The sequence below is a fragment of the Pteronotus mesoamericanus genome, unplaced genomic scaffold, assembly GCF_021234165.1.
Source record: "Pteronotus mesoamericanus isolate MK-2021 breed Mesoamerican mustached bat unplaced genomic scaffold, CSHL_Meso_final contig_482, whole genome shotgun sequence".
NCBI lineage: Eukaryota > Metazoa > Chordata > Mammalia > Chiroptera > Mormoopidae > Pteronotus > Pteronotus mesoamericanus.
In genome coordinates, this window is record NW_026555181.1 from 74,479 (window position 1) to 91,877 (window position 17,399).

The 17,399-nt window shown below is 46.8% G+C and overlaps 1 protein-coding gene across 2 annotated transcripts in view; it reads right to left on the minus strand.

Moving 5' to 3' along the window:
- ATCAY (ATCAY kinesin light chain interacting caytaxin) overlaps positions 1-15,300 on the minus strand; it is a 28,275-nt gene extending 12,975 nt beyond the window's left edge. The window contains exons 1-3 of one of the 2 annotated variants that reach the window (XM_054578050.1): positions 14,907-15,300; positions 12,420-12,538; positions 187-245 (exon numbers count right to left, since the gene is read on the minus strand). In XM_054578050.1, the coding sequence (XP_054434025.1) occupies positions 187-245; positions 12,420-12,496 (136 nt within the window). In that variant the 5' untranslated portion in view covers positions 12,497-12,538; positions 14,907-15,300. Of the gene's footprint in view, positions 1-186; positions 246-12,419; positions 12,556-14,906 lie in introns of those variants that run through there. The other variant, XM_054578051.1, reaches the window with a different exon arrangement.
- Between the last annotated feature and the right edge of the window lie 2,099 nt (positions 15,301-17,399).

Consider the following 17,399-nt stretch of genomic DNA (forward strand, 5'->3'; position numbering starts at 1 on the left):
ACTTCACAACAGTGCCCACATGTCTCTCATCCACCACAGTCACTTTCCTTGCAGGCCTCGGAGCAGAACAACCCAACCCCCTTCCCTGCCATTGTACCCAGGAGCACAGCCTCTGGGATTTCTACAGTCCCGGGCCAGCTGAGGCCCGGAAACAGCGCACCCGTTTCTGCACGCGTGGAAACTCACAGGACGCGTCTTCCGCTGGACTGCCAAGTGAGTCCGTCCCAGTCTCTTCCCGTAACGGCCTGTGAACGCAGCCGGGAGGGCACGTTAGCAGGCACCGAAAATCCAGCCATTGGAGCGTGGAGTTCAGACACAACGACAAAAACCAAAAACGACAAAACCTGTTTAGTTCTGGGAATTGCTGGGACAAAATACATCGGTGTGTCAGCCCAGAAAACCATGCAGCCCCAGTACTAGAAGGCTCCCGATAGAGAACCTAACATGTATTGTCTTTTTTTTGTTTTGTTTTGTTTTTTGATGGGGAAAGCCAAAGCTGAGGGAGAGGGAGGGTCTCATCTCCTGTCACACAGTGTTACACACTCTGAGATATAAGCAGCATTCTTTCTGAGGTGACTCTGCAGGGTCTGGTCTCTGATGAATTGTTGCTGTTAAATGCAGCAAGTTATCCAATGGACACAGCACTCAACTGGAAAAGCTCTCCATGGCTGACGCTGGGATAGTTTGAGCAACAAGAACAAAAAATCATAGCGTATTGGATTGTAAGTTAAAGTGTAAAATAAAATGTCCACGAGATCAAACGGGTATAAATAAATGATTGGATAAATACATATAGGGGAGGAGAGACAGCTTTTCTGCACAGAAGAATTCCACATAGTGTATGTCGAGGCTCTGCCCTCAGGAGGCAGAGAATAACTCCCTACTCTTTAATGTGGGCCGGACAGAGTGGCTTCCTTCCAAAGAGGACAGTGTGACAAGGGGACAGGGTGACTTTACAGTGGAGAAGCTTGACCAACAGACTCAGCCCGGGGATGAAGGTCACTGTTACCAGTGGTAAGTCACGGTGACACATGACCCTGGATATGACGGGATGAGAAGGGCCCTTCACTGTGGGGTCTCCTCCCAGAACCCGTCACCCTGGTCTAACCGTGAGAAAAACACCAGACTCCCAGTTTAGGAATATTCTACAAAATCCCTGACCAGTCCTCCTCAAAACTGTCAAAATCACCAAAAACAAGGAAAGCCTGAGTAACTCATAGCTCAGATGAGCCTGTGAAGACGTGAGGACTGAATGTTACATGGGGTCCTGTATGGGGTCCTGGGCCCGAATAACGGTATCAGGAAAAAGAGGCTAAGGGAATCTGAATGAACTGTGGGCTTACGTCATTAATAATGTACAAATATTGGTCCACTAATTATAACAAAGGTACCAGCCTAATTTAAAATGTTAATCATCGGAGAAACTGAGTGTGGGATATATGGAAATTTTCTGTAATATTTGTGCAATTTTTCTGTAAATATAAAACTTCTTGAAAGTATTTTTTCCAAGTGTAGTTACATTCAATATCATTTTGCATTAGTTTTATGTGTGCAGCATAGTGGTGAGACAATCATAAAGTCTACGAAGTGTTCCCCCTGATATTCCCAGTACCCACCTGGCACCGCAGACAGCGGCAACAGTATTATGGACTATATTTCCTATGCTCTATGCCACGACTATTTTCTATCTACCAACCTGTACTTCTCAATACCATCATCTTTTTCCCCCAGTCCTCCAGCCCCCTTCCCCTCTGGCAACTGTCTGTTCTCTGTATCTCTGTTTCTCTGCATGAATCTGTTTCTGTTTTGTTTGTTTATAGTGTTCTTTAGATTCCACATATAAGTGAAATCATATGGTTTTGTCTTTCTCTGACTGACTTATTTCATTTAGCATAATACCCTCTACGACCATCCATGCTATTGCAAATGGTAAGATTTCATTCTTTTTTATGGCCAACTAATATTCCATTGTATATGACATATATATACCATTACTTTTGTCCACTCATCTATTGATAGGGGCTTGGGTTGCTTTAGTGGCTTGGCTATTGTAAATAATGCTGCAGTGAACATAGCGGTGCATATATTCTTTTGAATTAGTGTTTTGGGTTTCTTTGGATATATCCCAAACGTGGATTTGCTGGGTCATACTGCAGTTCCATTTTTAAATTTTTGAGGACACTTCATACTGTTTTCCACAGTGGCTGCACCAACAGTGGAAAACAATCTGCATTCTCACCAACAGTCCCCGAGAGTGCCCTTTCCTCTGCATCCTCACCTACATTTGTTTGTTGTTTTATTGATGGCAGTCATTCTGACAGGTGTGAGGTGATACCTTATTGTGGTTTTAATTTGCATTTCTCTGATTATTAGTGATGTTGACCACCTTTTCCTATGTCTATTAGCCACCCGTGTGTCCTCTTTGGAGAAGTGTCTATTCAGGTCCTTTATCTATCCACTTTTAAAATTAGATTGTTTGTGTGTTTTTGGTGTTGAGTTGTATGAGTTCTTTATAAATTTTGGATATTAACCCCTTATCAGATGTATCATTGGCAAATATGTTCTCCCATTCAGTGGGTTGTCTTTTCGTTCTGTTGATGGTTTTTCTGCGTGAAACCTTTTTAGTTTGATATAGTCTGATTTGTTTATTTTTCTTTTGTTTCCCTTGCCCAAGGTGATATATCAGAAAAAATATTACTGCAAGAAATATTGAAATAAAAAAAGAACAATGTCCAAGATTTTATTGCCTATGTTTTCTTCAAGGAGTTTTATGGTTTTGAGTCTTACATTTAAGTCTGTAATCTATTTTGAATTTATTCTTGTATATATAGGTATAAGAAGGTGGTCTAGTTTCATTTTTTTGCATGTATATGTCCAATTTTTCCAACATTATTTATTTATTTAAAGTATTTTAAAAATTTATTTCTAGAGAGAGGGGAAACACAGGAGAAAGAGAGAGAGAAAAACATTGATGTGTGGGAGAAACATCAACTGGCTGCCTCTCGCATGCCCCAACTGAGAACTTGGCCCACAACCCAGACATGAACCATGACTGGGAATTGAACCAGTGACCTTTTGGTCTGCAGGTTGGTGCTCAATCCACTAAGCCTCGCCAGCCAGGGCCCCAACACTATTTACTGAATTTACTGATGACTATCTTTACCTCATTGTATGTTCTTGCCTTCTTTGTCAAATATCACTAATAGGCGTCGGTTTTTTTCTGGGCTCTCTATTCACATTCCTATATATATGTTTTTATGCTAGTTCCATGCTTTCTTTTATTACTGTGGCCTTGTAGTATAGTTTGATATCAGGTAATGTGATTCCTCCAATGTTGTTCTTTCTCAAGATTGCTGTGGCTATTCAGGGTCTTTTGTCACTCCATATAAATTTTTGGATTATCTGTTTTGGTTCTGTGAAATACATCACTGGTATTTTTATGGGACTTGAGTTGACACTATAAATTGTTTTCAGGTAGTATGGACATTTTAACAATGTTAATTTTTTGTATTTACAAGCATGGTATATGCATCCATTTGTTTGTATTTTCTTTAATTTCTCTCTTCAATGTCTTATAATTTTCTTAAAACAAGTCTTTTACCTCCTTGGTTAAATTTATTCCTAGGTATTTTTTGATGCAATCATAAATGGGATTGTTTTCTTAATTTCCCTTTCTGATCATTATGCTGTATAAAAATGTAACCAATTTCTCGATTTTTTTTGTATCCTGCTATTTTACTGAATTTATTTATCAGTTCTAGCAGTTTTTTTCTGGTGGAATCTTTAGGGTTCTCTACACACACACACACACACACACACACACACACACAACAGACATGCTGCCTCCCTGACTGGGAGGCTCCTGGTTGTTCCGTACACCAAAGGGCTACAGGTTTGATCCCTGGCTGGGGTGTGTACTTTGAGGCAGCTGGTTGGTGTTTTTCTCTCACATCGATGTTTCTCTCTCTCCTAAATCAATAAGCATGTCCTCTCAGGTGAGGATTAATAAACAAAAAAATTTTTAAATGCTACCAACTATGCATTTGCGCCACGTTAATGCTTTGCTGAGCACAAATTTGCAGAATAAGAACTGTCTCTCTGGTAATGACCAGATTGTTTTTTGAAAGAACAGCTCCCACTGCCTGAGCTTGACCCACACACCCCAGGTTCTTTGCTCCCTGGGGAAATATTCAATTCCAGGCAGAAGGGTTTGCAGAACACACGGGGCTGCCTGCAGCTTTCATTGCAGGGCATGCTGACTCCGGGAAGCACTGCAGCATTAACGCGCTTCTGCCACTCATCAGTGCAGCTCAGCTGAATGGGGGCTCTTTAGACTGGGAAGGACGGTAGAAAGCTCTCTCCTTTCCTTTTAAAAAACTCCTTATTCCCTTGCCTCTGTTCTTAGAGGGGATGAACTGGTACCCTTTCCAGGGTGGATCTTATCCATGCTTCGCTTCTTCCTTCTCCTCCCTCCCACCTTTTTCCTATTCACTATGCATCAAATGTTCTTTGAGTAACTACTCCCTTCCAGGTGCTTTGATAGGCCTTGGAGGTAAAGGCTGACTCAGATGTTGCCCTGCTCTTACGGAGGTCGAACTAGAGCAGAGGCCCCAAGGAAATGAAAATATACATCCACACAAAAAAAATCATCCTCAAATGTCCACAGTAGCATGATTCACAAGAGTCAAAAAGTGGAAGCAACCCAGATATCTGTCAATCGATGAATGAATAAACAAAGTGCAGCTCAGCCATGCAATGGAATATTATGCAGCCATGAAAAGAAACAAAACACTGACATATGCTACAATGTGGATGGACCTTGAACACATTAAGCTAAAGAAGTCTGACACAAAAGGCCACCTAGCATATGATTCCATTTATGTGAAATGTCCAGAACAAGCAAATCCAGAGACAGAAAATGGGTTAGTGGTGGCCAGGATCCGGGGGAGGGTGGGGGAGTGACTGCTAAGGGGGACAGGGCTCCTTTTTGGAGTGATAGAAGTGTTTTGGAACTATATAGAAGTGATTGCACAGCATGAGAATGCATTGAATGCCACTGAATTGTGCATTGGAATGGTTAATTTTATCTTAAGTAACATTCACTTCAATTTTTTTTTTTATAAAGGCAAGCTTCTCATAAAATCAGAAGGTTTTAAAGAGGCAGAGGGCCTGAAGAGTCAACTCACATGCCCATTATATGTACACACTGCTCTGTCTCTCTTCTCTGTAGCTGCCACCTTTGCTCTCCGCGTGGGGGAGGGGCAGGGCTGGTGACTCATGAATAAGTCCAGCGTCCATCAAACATACAGCCGGTGTGCAGGGTTACCCCGAATTGCAAACTGGTGGCTGATGCACCACCTCTAGTTCCATCCTGCCCACAGAGCATTTAAAACTTTAAACTTGCTGTTAAACTTGAGATCTGACACAAAATTTCTAGCTTTCTGTCTTTTCTTGAGCCCTATCTGCCTTTCCCGTGTGGTAACGACCGCCAGGAACTGACTGTCCACCACTCGTGTTCACCTGGGTGTTAGGATATTCTTCTGGCTCCTTCTCTCATTTATGCTGCCTGCCTGGCGCCCTTCAACGTCTGAGGCTGCAATTCCTGTTCTAGACTCAGCTAGAATCATAGTTTATCCCAGGGACAGGGCACTCGCTGTGTGCCAGGTTGGAATGTCCATGGCATGATATCATTTGCTCCTCACAGCAGCCCTATGAGGCAGACAGAAGCTCATTTCACAGAGGAGAAAACTGAGGGGGGCTTGAAATGGACAAGTGGGCAGAGCCGATTCCAGTTATTGCTCTCTACTGCCCCCTTGTGCCCAGTTAGCACATGTACACCAACCCCAGAGAGGACAACGGGAAAGAAACCCTTTGGCCTGAGGAGCATCTCTCACTAGGGTAGCTGGGTGCCCTGTTCTGCCACCGAGTCCTCCTGCCAGAGGAAAGCTGCACTGTTGTGCAGGCGGCACTGCCTTCCGTTCTCATCGGGATGTGATTCAGCCTCCCAACCCTGGATGGTCCATGAAGATCTTACTTGGCTGCCAATCTAGTGGATAGTTGCCAGGCTGCTGCCTAACCATCGAGGTGGCGAAAGCATTCAGCTGCTCAGCCACGCAGACTGGGAAACCGAGGAACTGAGTACAGCAGCTCAAACATCTGAGAGAGTCTGGGAGCAAACACCTGCTCTGCTGCTGTCCAGCGCTCTGCGTCTAGGTGGTGCCTTCCCTCTCTGAGCCTCAGTTTTCCTCATCAGTAAAATGGAAGTCGAGCTAGTACCTAGTATTCACTCATTTCACAAATACATTAGATGTCTGGGTTCCGGGAAACATACAGAGCTAAATGAGACAGGTAGTAACACCGTTTGGAGAGGGTTGTGAGCAGATTTCTGCCAACTCGGCCAGGCTCCAGGACGCAGTTATCCGGTCAAATACTAGTCTAGGTGTTTCTGGGAAGGTAGGGGGTATATGTGGTCCAAACCTATAATTTATGGACGTTAAATAAGAGACTATCCTTGACTATGTGGTGGACCTCAGGCAACTGAAAGGCCTGGAGGTTTTCCTGAGGAAGAAGGAATCCTGTCTCAAGGCTGCAGCGCTGAATCCAGCCTGAGTTTCCAGACTGCCCTACAGATTATAGGCTTGACAGCCTTACAATTGGTAAGACAATTCTTTGGAATATATATACATATACACAAAGTATATACAATCATATATACAAAATAATATATTAAAATATAATATATCTATATTACAAATAAAATATAACATATGTATAACTGTATACAAATAACACAAATAAACACAATAATAGTATATATTAATTAATATATATACAATCATAATAAATACAATAATATCTATAATGAAAACCAACTGGTACTATTTTCTTTTAAGGAACCCTGATTGATACAAGAGGGAAGGAAGATGATAATCAAGTAAACAAATAGATGAACAAAGCAGATGATGATATTTACACCAAAGAAAATAAGCAAGAGGAAGGGGGGGCAGGGTACGGTTATAGGGTGGTCAGGGAAGGCATCTTTGAGGAGGTGACTTTTGAGGGGAGACTTAAAAGCAAGAGGCTGGCATCATGGGAAGATTGAGGGAAGAGTGTTCCAGGTGGAAGGCACAGCAGGTGCAAAGACCCTGAGGCCCAATAAACTTGGTGAGTTCCAGGAACAGATCAGAAAGCAGACCAGGGTTCCAGGAGCAGAGGAAGCAGTGGGGGAGGGGGACTGGATGAAGGGTGTGGGTGGGAAAGGAGGCAGGACCAGGGGAGGTGCTGTTGTGGGGATGGGAGGAGGTCTTGAGGCTGAGGCACCTGGCACAGCGCCCAGAATGCAATGGATATTCAATAAATGCTCCAGACGATGCTGGAGAGCTGGAGACACCGACTCAGCAGGACCCCAGGCTCCTTGGAGGAAAGCCCACAGCTTCCTGACAAAGAGAGAGAGCAAGTACCCACCCTGCTGGTCCACAGGGCTGTGCATTTCAAGACCAGGTGAGACCTTGTTATTTTCCCGAGTCCCAGGACAACCTCAAATTATGCAGAGCCTGGACACGAACCTGAGGTGGGTCCCAACGGCTCTCTGTAGAGCTTGCTCTCAGCGATGGACATCCATGGAAAAGATGGGGTGCCCCTTCATATGCAAGGCATACAATGTGGCTTTATCTTTCTGTAATGGGTTGAACTATGTCATCTCAGGAAGATAATTCAGTGACTAACCCCCAGTGTCTGGAAATGCAACCTATATGGAAATAGGGTCTTTGCAGATGTAATTAAGTTGAGCTCATACTGAATTATGGGGGCCCTGAATCCAATGAGTAGTGTACTTATAAGGAGAAGAAAATGTGGACGCAGACAGTGAAGAGAGAAGGACATATGAAGATGGAGGCAGAGGCTAAAGTGATGTGTCCCCAAGCCAAGGGATGCCAAGGATTGCCAGCAGGTACCAGAAGCTGGGAGGCAGGAAGGATCCTCCCCTTAGACCCTTTGGAGGGAATATGGTTCCACAGGCACCTTGATTTTGACTTCTAGCCTCCGGAAGTGTAAAAGAATACATTCCTGTTGCCGTAAGCCACCCTATTTGTGGTGCTTTGCTATGGCAGCTCTAGGAAACTCATGCATCCTCTCAGCATGAAATTGAAATCTGTCACCTGGGCATCCCTCAGGATGTGGCATCTGTGAACTCTCCAACCTCATACCAATGATGTAGTTGGGCTCTCATGTTGTATTCCCTACCATGCCAAAGTCTCCTTTGCCCCAGTGCCTTTGCACGTTCTGTTCTCTCTGCAGAGAGCACTGCTTCCTGCTTTTAGATATTCTGTTAAGTTTGGGGCTATAGGAGAAAAAAGCTTATAAACAAACAAACAAACAAAATCCATAGCCACTTGGCTGATGCACCAGTCAGACATCTAATCTTGCACCTGCCTCTCCGTTGCTATGAGACACTGGTCAAGCCCTTTTCTACCCTGGTTCTGTTTTCCCACTCAATCTTCCTTCAGTCCCTCACTCTGCTTTTGCTGGCCTCAGGGCCTTTATAGGCATTGCTCTCTCAGCTTGGAATGCCCAGCCTCTACCTGGTCAGAACCCACCCAGGAACTCTGCCAGTGCCAAGAGCCCACCTGCAGTGTCACACTGGGTTGTAAGAGTGAAGGGGATGCCCGTCTCTGCCCCAGACTGTGAGTGTCCCATGAGGGCAGCTGTCTGGTTCTCCACTTGTCCCCAACATCAGGGGGCCTGGCATACGTCAGTGCAGATCATTAGAATGAATTAATGGAGAAAACAGGCAGTGAAATAGATGATCCCCAGGCTGCCCTCAGCTCAGGCCCCATAGGAACCTGCAGAAGGGCAGGAAGTGATGGAAAAGACTACAAGATGGTGGTGGCAGGAGGGGGCTGAGGACACAGGGCAAGTGCTCCGACAGCCACCCAGAAGGTTGAATATGCCCCCGGGAAGGGCTCCCTGAGCTGGAGGGAATAGAATTGTGGGTTGTCTGGCACCAGACAGAGGTGCTTATGTTGAGATGCAGCTGGACGTAGCATCAAGGAGCTGCACTCATTTCTTCCGGAATGAGGAAGACGGAAGCCTTGGCAAAGGCACACTCACAACCCAGTGGCTGCACAGCAAGGCCACTATCTTGCAAACACTGAGCTACTAAAAAGGGAGAGGCATCCTCTGCAGCTGGGGGAACTCACTTGAAATTCACATTTGCAGCTGCAGTCAGCCCCATTTTTGTCTCCACAATGCTTGAGAGAGGGGCTATATTTTAGAATACTTGGGGGAGGGCACACAGATAAAGGAACTGCAGTGAACAAGATACAAGGAACAATGCTGAGAGTGACAATGACTTTGGACAGCCTTCATCATTTAGACAATCCCACATGCTTTAATGAGTTCTCACAACTTCACAAGCCAGGGATGACTGCCCCTATTTTACAGATAGAAAAACTGAGGAACAAAAGATGCTCAAAGAGTTGCCCAAGGTGGCCAAGCAAGCCTGTTGGGGTTTGAATCAGAAAATTCTCAAAGTCCAGACCCAAAAGTGCTTTAGTCTCAGCAGATGCCAGAGATGCTAAGACCGTCCGAAGATGCCTTGGAATCCCGGGCGCTTGGTGCTGGAAGGAACCTACCAAAATCACCCCATCAGATTTTCCCTTTTACATGGGAGGAATTAGACCCCTCCCCACAACGCATGCCAGGAGCAAGTGACTGCACTCAAAGCCAGTTCTTGCCCATTTTAGAGCATTTTTAACCATCAGGACTTCCTTGCTAGAAAACGATCTTTAATTTGCCCAAACTGCCAAGTCTGGGTGCGATGAGACCCTTCCCCCAGGCATTAGCACCCCCTCTCTTAGAGAGCTGAAAAGACAGATTTATAGGGGGGGATGTGGAGAGGATAGACCATTCTAAAGGTGAAAGGACAGGAAGTTGGCCCCAATGCAGTGGCCATCTCTTTCCCAAAATACTTGTATTCCTGGAAACCAACTCCTGCAGATGCCGGTAGTGGGCAGAAAAGAGATTCTCAGCTCTTCTTAGAACAGGAACCTTGTGCTATAAAGAACCACACATAAGGGTGCAAAATGTCGACTGAAAATGACTAGCTTTGGGAGAGGGCTAAATTCAAAATCAAATGGGGTTGACGCCCTCTGCCTGGCAGCTTCTACTTGGGCACGATGGATAGGAAGCTCGGGACCTCTCCCACAAGCCCATTTAGCTTTTGAATGGTGCTGTGTGTATGAAGCATATATTGAACCATTTGAGTCCACATGTTCTATGCTGGACTCAAACTTAAATCCCTTTCATGCCTATTGTTTATCAACCTAGTTTCTGCCCTCAGTGCCCTTACCAACTGAAGTTTCTGGAGCTGAAAATCTTCTTCAAAGTCTCTTTTCCAGGCCCTGGCTGGGGTGGCTCGGTGGACTGAGCACCGGCCTGCGGACCAAAGGGTCTCCGATTCAATTCCCAGTCAAGGCACATGCCTGGGTTGCGGGCTGGCTCCTCAGTTGGGGGGGCTCAAGAGGCAACCGCACATTGATGTTTCTCTCCCTCTCTTTCTCCCTTCCTTCCCCTCTCTCTAAAAATAAATAAAATCTTTTTTAAAAAAGGTCTCTTTTCCAGGGTGCGCATGTTCAGTCTCTTTGACTGTTTCTTCCCAGGTGGCTATGTAAGTTACTCTTGGTCATCATCTCCTGGGGGTAAGGTCCTTGCATTAAAGGGGGAGGGAATGAATGGTTTTATGCAACCAATGAACTAGGAGAGCCTGTGCTGAAGGTATTTTCTCTTAAGAAAGTGAGCAACGACTTGCTGGAGGAGGAAGAGGAGGAAGAGGAGGAGAGAGGGGGAGAAAGAGGGAGGGAGGGAGGCCTGGTGGCTCACTCCTGTCAGCAGTGGATGCTCAGGGCTTTCTTCCTACTTAAGTTTTTATTCTTTCCAGTGACTGTCATTCATTCGCCCTGTCTATTGAGCACTAACTGTATGCCAGGCCCTGTCCTCACGCTGGTACACAGCAGTGGTCAAACCAAAGGCCCTTGCTCTCAAGGGGTTCCCTTTGGGGGAAAATAGATGTTAAACAAGATAAATATAAAAATATTTAGCAAAGTAGATAGTATGAGTCTCCTATAGCTGCTGTAACAAATTACCACTAACTCAGTGGCTTAAACCAACACAAATTTATATTCTCTCATGATTCCAGAGGCCAGAAGCAAGTCTAAAATCAGTTTCACAAAGCTAAAGGCAAGGTGTGAGCAGGGATGGTTTCTCTTGGAGGCTCCAGGGGAGAATTTGTTTCTTGCTTTTTCCAGTTTCCAGAGGTGTTTGCATTCCCTGGCTCGTGACCCCTTTCTCCTGTGATTCCAATCTGTTACTTCCATCATCATAGCTGCTACTTCTGTAGTTAAGTCTTCGGTCTCCCTCTTATAAGGACCCCTGTGATGACACTGAGGACCTACTTGAATAATTCAGGATCATCTCTTCATTTTAAGATCCTTAACCTAGGCCTACCTGGGTGGCTCAGTTGGTTGGAGCATCATTCCATGCACTAAAAGTTTGTGGGTTTGATTTCTGGTCAGGGCACATATCTCAGTTGCGGGTTCAATTCCTGGTTGGGGTGCATACGTGAGGCAACTGATCAATCTCTCTTTTTCTCTCTCTACCCCCATTCCTCTCTCTCTCAAATCAATAAAAATATATGTTTGAGTGAGGATTTAGAAAAAAAAAGATCCTTAACTTAATCCTATGTGCAAAGTGGCTTTCACCATTAGGAGAACATTCTCAGGTTCCAGTGGTTAAGATGTGGATATCTTTGGGTGCCATTATTCAGGAACTGGGGAGGGGGTAACAAAGGGGCCGGAAGGTCTTCTCTGAGCAGGTGGCCTGTGGGCAGAGACCTGAAGGAGGTGAGGGAGGCATGGGTGTTTGGGGAAAAGCATTCCAGAGAGAGAGAGAACAGGCAGTGAAAAGTCTGAACATCAGAGGCAGCTGGGCAAGGGCAAGAAGCTAGAGGGAAGTCACGGGAACTGGAAGGGCATGAAGCAGACAGAGTGATGAGAGTGAGCTCGAAGAAGCAGGCAGAGGTTGAACCCCAGATTCTCTGTGGGACAGGCATTTGCCCCAGGCGTTGAAGCAGGGGCATGATGCAGTCCCTCTGTCTGCTGCAGGTAAAAATATGCTATCACTTGGATTTGTGAGAACCCACGTAAGACTATTATAATAATCCATGAGATAGGTTTACAAGAATGTTTAAAATTCTTAAAACACTGTGGAAATGGGAGTTTTGGGGGAGGGCAGGGAGTGAGGTGGAAATCAATCTTATATAATGCGGCTGGTCTCTTCAACTGGCAGTGTCTCCTGCGCCCCACCTTGGAGAAGAGCCACGCCCACTCCCACTGTGGCTGACACAGAGACCTGGGGAACTGTACCTGGGAAGATCTTCATCCTGCCATTCATCCTTCACATCCACGTTTTCCATCCGGAGTGTGGCTTCTGTTGTTCCCATGGGATCCGGGAAGAGGTACCAGCCTTGAAGCAAGGATGATTTCTGAAGAAGAGCAACGGATGGAGGTTTTACTGAATCATCATCATAATAACAACCCCACGCTCATGTGCAGTATTTCAGGTCCACCTGCAAGGAGCTTTTGCAGCCACTGTTTTATTGCATCATTGCCCAGCTCTATGAAGCTTCCCATTTCACACCTGAGAAAACAGGCAGAGAGAGCTAAGAACACCCATGTGGGTGGGGAGTGTGAGCCCACGTTAGAAGCTGAGCCTCCAGCTACAAGCCCTCCTCCCTCTAAAGTTCTGAAATATACCCTCCCCAGGGCTCATCATCCCTCCATTATCTTGGGCTTCAACTGGGAAGCCATAAAGCTATTAAACTCATTTATACTAAAGTGTATGATGGATATACTTAAGCTTCCTTGCTGGAATTAACCTGGTCAATCCCACCCCACCTCTAGCCGCTCCAGGCCACCTGCCCTGCCCCTTTGTCTCACCATCCCCCAACCCCGAAGAAGCAGCCCCTGACAGCTTGCTGACCTGAGGGCTAATGAAGGCAGTGTGGAAAGTGTCTGGGGTGGGACGTCCAGATCATAATTACTACCACCCACAAAATGCAAGTTTTGTTTTTACTGTTCCAGGAGCTGGCTGGCGGCAGGGGCAGGTGGACACAGCACTCTAGATGATGGCTTAAGTGCTGGGCTGTCTCAGAGCAGAGTTGGCTGCTGAGTGAGATTAAATTTGGGTACACCCTGGGGCATGGCAGATTCTCAGGACATTCACCTCTCCAGGCCTCAGTTTCCCCATCTGTAAATGAAAGAGTTGTGCTAGGAATCTCTTTGATACTTTTGGGTATAAACTTCCAGGATCTTATGACTCAACTGGTCTCACAGGTTCTGCGGTTTTAAGCCAGTGGTTCTCCATGGGTTGCCTCCCAGGAGACACGTGGAGTCAAGGTTTGGAGGCATTTTTGGTTGTCACAGCTGCAGGGGGATGCTCCTGGGGTTAAAAGGGTGGAGGCCAGGGATAATCCTCAGTGCCCTGCGGTGCCCAGGGTATTATGACCTGGCCCCAAATGTCTGTGGATCCGAGATCGAGAAACCCTGTTTTAACCCACGGGTTTGTGAAAGGACGTCAGGTGTGGGTTTGGCCGTCCTTATAGAAGGCCTACTGTGTCATTGTGTCCCCTCCTCCCATCCTCCAAACAGATCCTGTGTTGTTATCCTCACTTACCAGCATCTAAGGCCCCCCACCTCCAGCCAGCCCCTCATCTTCCCTGCTGCCCAGCTGTCCCTCTGGAGAGCTGGTGCATGGCTAACAGTTTGGGTGTGACAGCCAAAGCCCTGCCCACGCTGGACCACAGTCCCTGGAGAGGATAGGTCTGCATTTGGGACCTTAGCTCAGAGAGGGAGGACCCAGAAGGAGCTGAGACAGGTGAGGGGGCCGAACAGGGAGCGAGGGGTTGGCTGCAGTTAGAACCCCTTCCCTACTGCTGTGAGAGTTTCTCACTGGCTTCTTTTCACTGTCCTCCATGTCGTCATTCATTCATGGAGGAGGGATGGGGAGACGCAATACGCCAAAAAAAAAAAAAAAAAAAAAAATCTTCTGACAGTACAGGCAACCACCACCACCCAGAACCCAACTGCAACTGAAAGTTCACGCCAATGGAGATTCATCTCCCAGCTAAAGGGAGTGGTCTTTTGTGTCAGTTTCCTTTATCCTGGGTATGATGCCCAGCCCCAAGGAAGGAGCCCCCCCCACACACACATCTACGGCCCGAACCCTGGAGCCACACATGTCACCCCAAGGTCCTCTCAATGTGGATGTGGGCAGGCTCCCCACGGGCCCTGTCCACTCCCATTCTCCCATCCTGCCTCCACATTTAAGAATGGCAGATAAGGCAAAGGATGGGACAGCTGAGAACTGTTCCTTTGCACTGAGGTGCTGAATTACGAGCACATCACATTCAAGTCCAGACAGAGAAGGAGAAATCTGTCTTCAACCACCTCCCTTCCTCCCAACCCAAAGGCAAGCCTTTATGTACACATCTCTCAAATCCTCTTCCCAGATCGCTCCCGCTGTTATAAATAGGAAAGGCACGGAGGTGGGACGTGGACATTTTGGTCTCTTAGGAAGCGTCCCAGAGAAGGGCTGAGGGTTTTGTCTGCCTAATCTTCAAACACATCCTGAAAATTGTGCGATTCTCTGCTTCCAGGTGAGCGGTGGGCATGGAAGGGGAACTGCAGGTGTGAAAGCCAGCAGGCGGAAAATGGAGGGGTTCCCCACCCAAAGAGCCACGGGACTGGGGTTCTCTGCTGCCACCAGCCTCATCAGCCAGAAGGGCGTTTGAGGCAGCAGATGCCTGGGCACTCCTCCTGGGCAGGATGAGGGAAAAGGGAAGGTGCACTAACCTCCGCGGTGAGTGCTGGTTACCGCCGCGGCCTCTCCTGATTACGCGCAGACAAAGGCGAGCCCTGCGCGGCAGCAGCCCGGCATCCCTGGTCTTCCCAGCGGGTTCCTGGGCCTTCAGAGTAACAGAGGAAGATGCGCGCAAGGGTGGACTCTGCATCCAAGCAAGGTCACCCAGAGCAACGTGGCCGGCGCAGAGGGGCGCTTTTGTCTAAGGGTGGGGAGCGGTTTGCAGCTAGCTGTCGGCGTCCCCTCGCTCCGCGGCAGCTGCGTCCCCTGTCACGTCGCAGCTTGTGTCTCTAAGGTATTTTCTTCTTTCCAGCTTGCAGCTGTCAGGGGCTCGGCTTCCTTAAGACGGTTAATTACGCTGCTTTTGTGTGCGGGGTGGGTCGGTGGGGGCAGGGCTGACCAAAAAGCACAGCCCCCTGCCAGAATCCGGGGCTCTCCATTGGCTGCGAGGGAGCATTTCCAAGCGTCTTACCCGTGGCAGAAGCGGAAATGATTTTCTGATGGCGCATCACAGATTTAAAAAACAAAACAAGGAACAAATAAATGGCAGCGGTGGCCTCATTTCTTCGATGAAGAGGGAAGAAGGGAGGAAATGATACCCTCAGGACCCTATGTCACCGTTCCCTCCGCGGGCCACTCCCTATGATGAGGCCCTGTGCCAAGGGCCAGGATGGATGCTCGGGAGAATCTCCTCAGGCACGCTTGCTCAGAGCCACCGAGGGGAAGGCACTCTTTGCGGCGACCTGCCCAAGAGGACTCCAGGAGGATGGTAGAATGGTATACAGTTAGCAATGAAGCCTCTCAAATCGGACCGGAAGTGGGTTTGAGCCTGGGATCAGCCTCAGTTTCCTCATCTGTGAAATGGAGGCACGGTATTTGTGTTTCAGCATTTAATGATATAATGCACTGAGAGCACTTAACTTGGAGCAGGAGCATGAGAAAGGCTCTGTACATATTTCTTGCTTACTGCTTTTATTTTTAGACCTGTAGCAGGTTGACTAGTGCCCCGCCCCCCAAAAGATATGGCCATGTCCCCACCCCTGATTGTGACCCTATTTGAAAAAAAGAATCTCTGAGATGGAATTAAGTTAAGGATCTCCAGGTGAGATCATCCTGGATTTAGGATGAGCCCTAACTCCAATGATAAGTGTCCCTAAGGGAGGAGAAGGGGGAAAGACCTGTGAGAGGAGCGTGCCATGTGCCAGTGGAGGCCGAGATTGGGGTGATGCATCTACAAGCCAAGGAACATCAAGAATTGCCAGCCAGGAGCTGGGAGAGAGGCCTGAAATGGGTCCTCCCTCACAGCCTCCAGAAGCAGCCAGACCTGCCAACTCCTTGATTTTGGCCTTCTATTCTCCAAAACCGTGAGAGAGTAAATTTCTATGGTTTGGAGCCACTTGGTTTGTAGTAGTACTTTGTTATGAAAGCCCCAGCATACAAATACATGACCTCAAAAAGGAACTGAAGCTTATTTTTCTCTCTAACCCCTTAATTGCTGTGGTGGTTTTTTGCCCCTTCTGTGGATACATCAAGTTTATTCCCACCGCAGTCCCGTTGCATGTGCTGTGCCCTCTGCCAGGAATTCTTTTCCCCCAAATGTTCACATTATTCAGGTGTCAGCTCGAAAGAAATCTCCTCAGAGAGGCCTTCCCTTATTGCCCCCTGCCTTGCTCCCACTTCTCCAGCCTCCATCCCGTTGCTCGGTCTGATTTTTTTAAGTACATATTTTAAAATTGTGGTACAATACATGTAATGTAAAATTTGCCACTTTAACCATTTGCAAGGATACAGTTCAGTGGCATTAAATATATTCACAATGTGGTGCAACCATTCCATTTATGTAGTTTCAGAACTTTTTTATCACCCTAAATGGAAATCCCATCCCCATTAAGCCCTCCCTCAACCCCCCTCCTCAGCCCCTGGCACCCACATATTCACTCTCTGTCTCTGTGGACTTGTCTGTTCTGGACATTTCATATAAATGGGCTCACACACTATATGGCCTTTTGTGCCTGGCTTCTCTCACTAAGCATCATGTTTTCAAGTTTCATCCACATATAGCATATTTCAGAGTTTCACTCCTTTTCGTGGCTGAGTAATATTCCAGTGTGTGGATGGACCACGTTGTGTTTATCCACTCCCCAGTGGTTGGACACTTGAGCTGTTTCTACTTTTTGGGGGTATTGTGAATAGTGCTGCTATCAACATGGGTATATGGACTGATTGAGAAACCTAATGATTTTCTTTTTACAGCAGTCCCCACTATTTGAAATGGTTTACTTGTTTTTTTGTTTATTTTCTGATCTCCCCTTCTCCATTAGACTATAAATTTCAAGGGAAATGAGACTTAGTTGGCAATGCTCTCTGCAGAGGGCAGCCACACCTGGCACAAAGGAGATGTTTGGGAAATGCAGGCAGAATGTGTGAACGCTGGTTCCCATTGTGAATACCACACAGGACTCTGATTGCGTGGCTGCCTCCCTCAC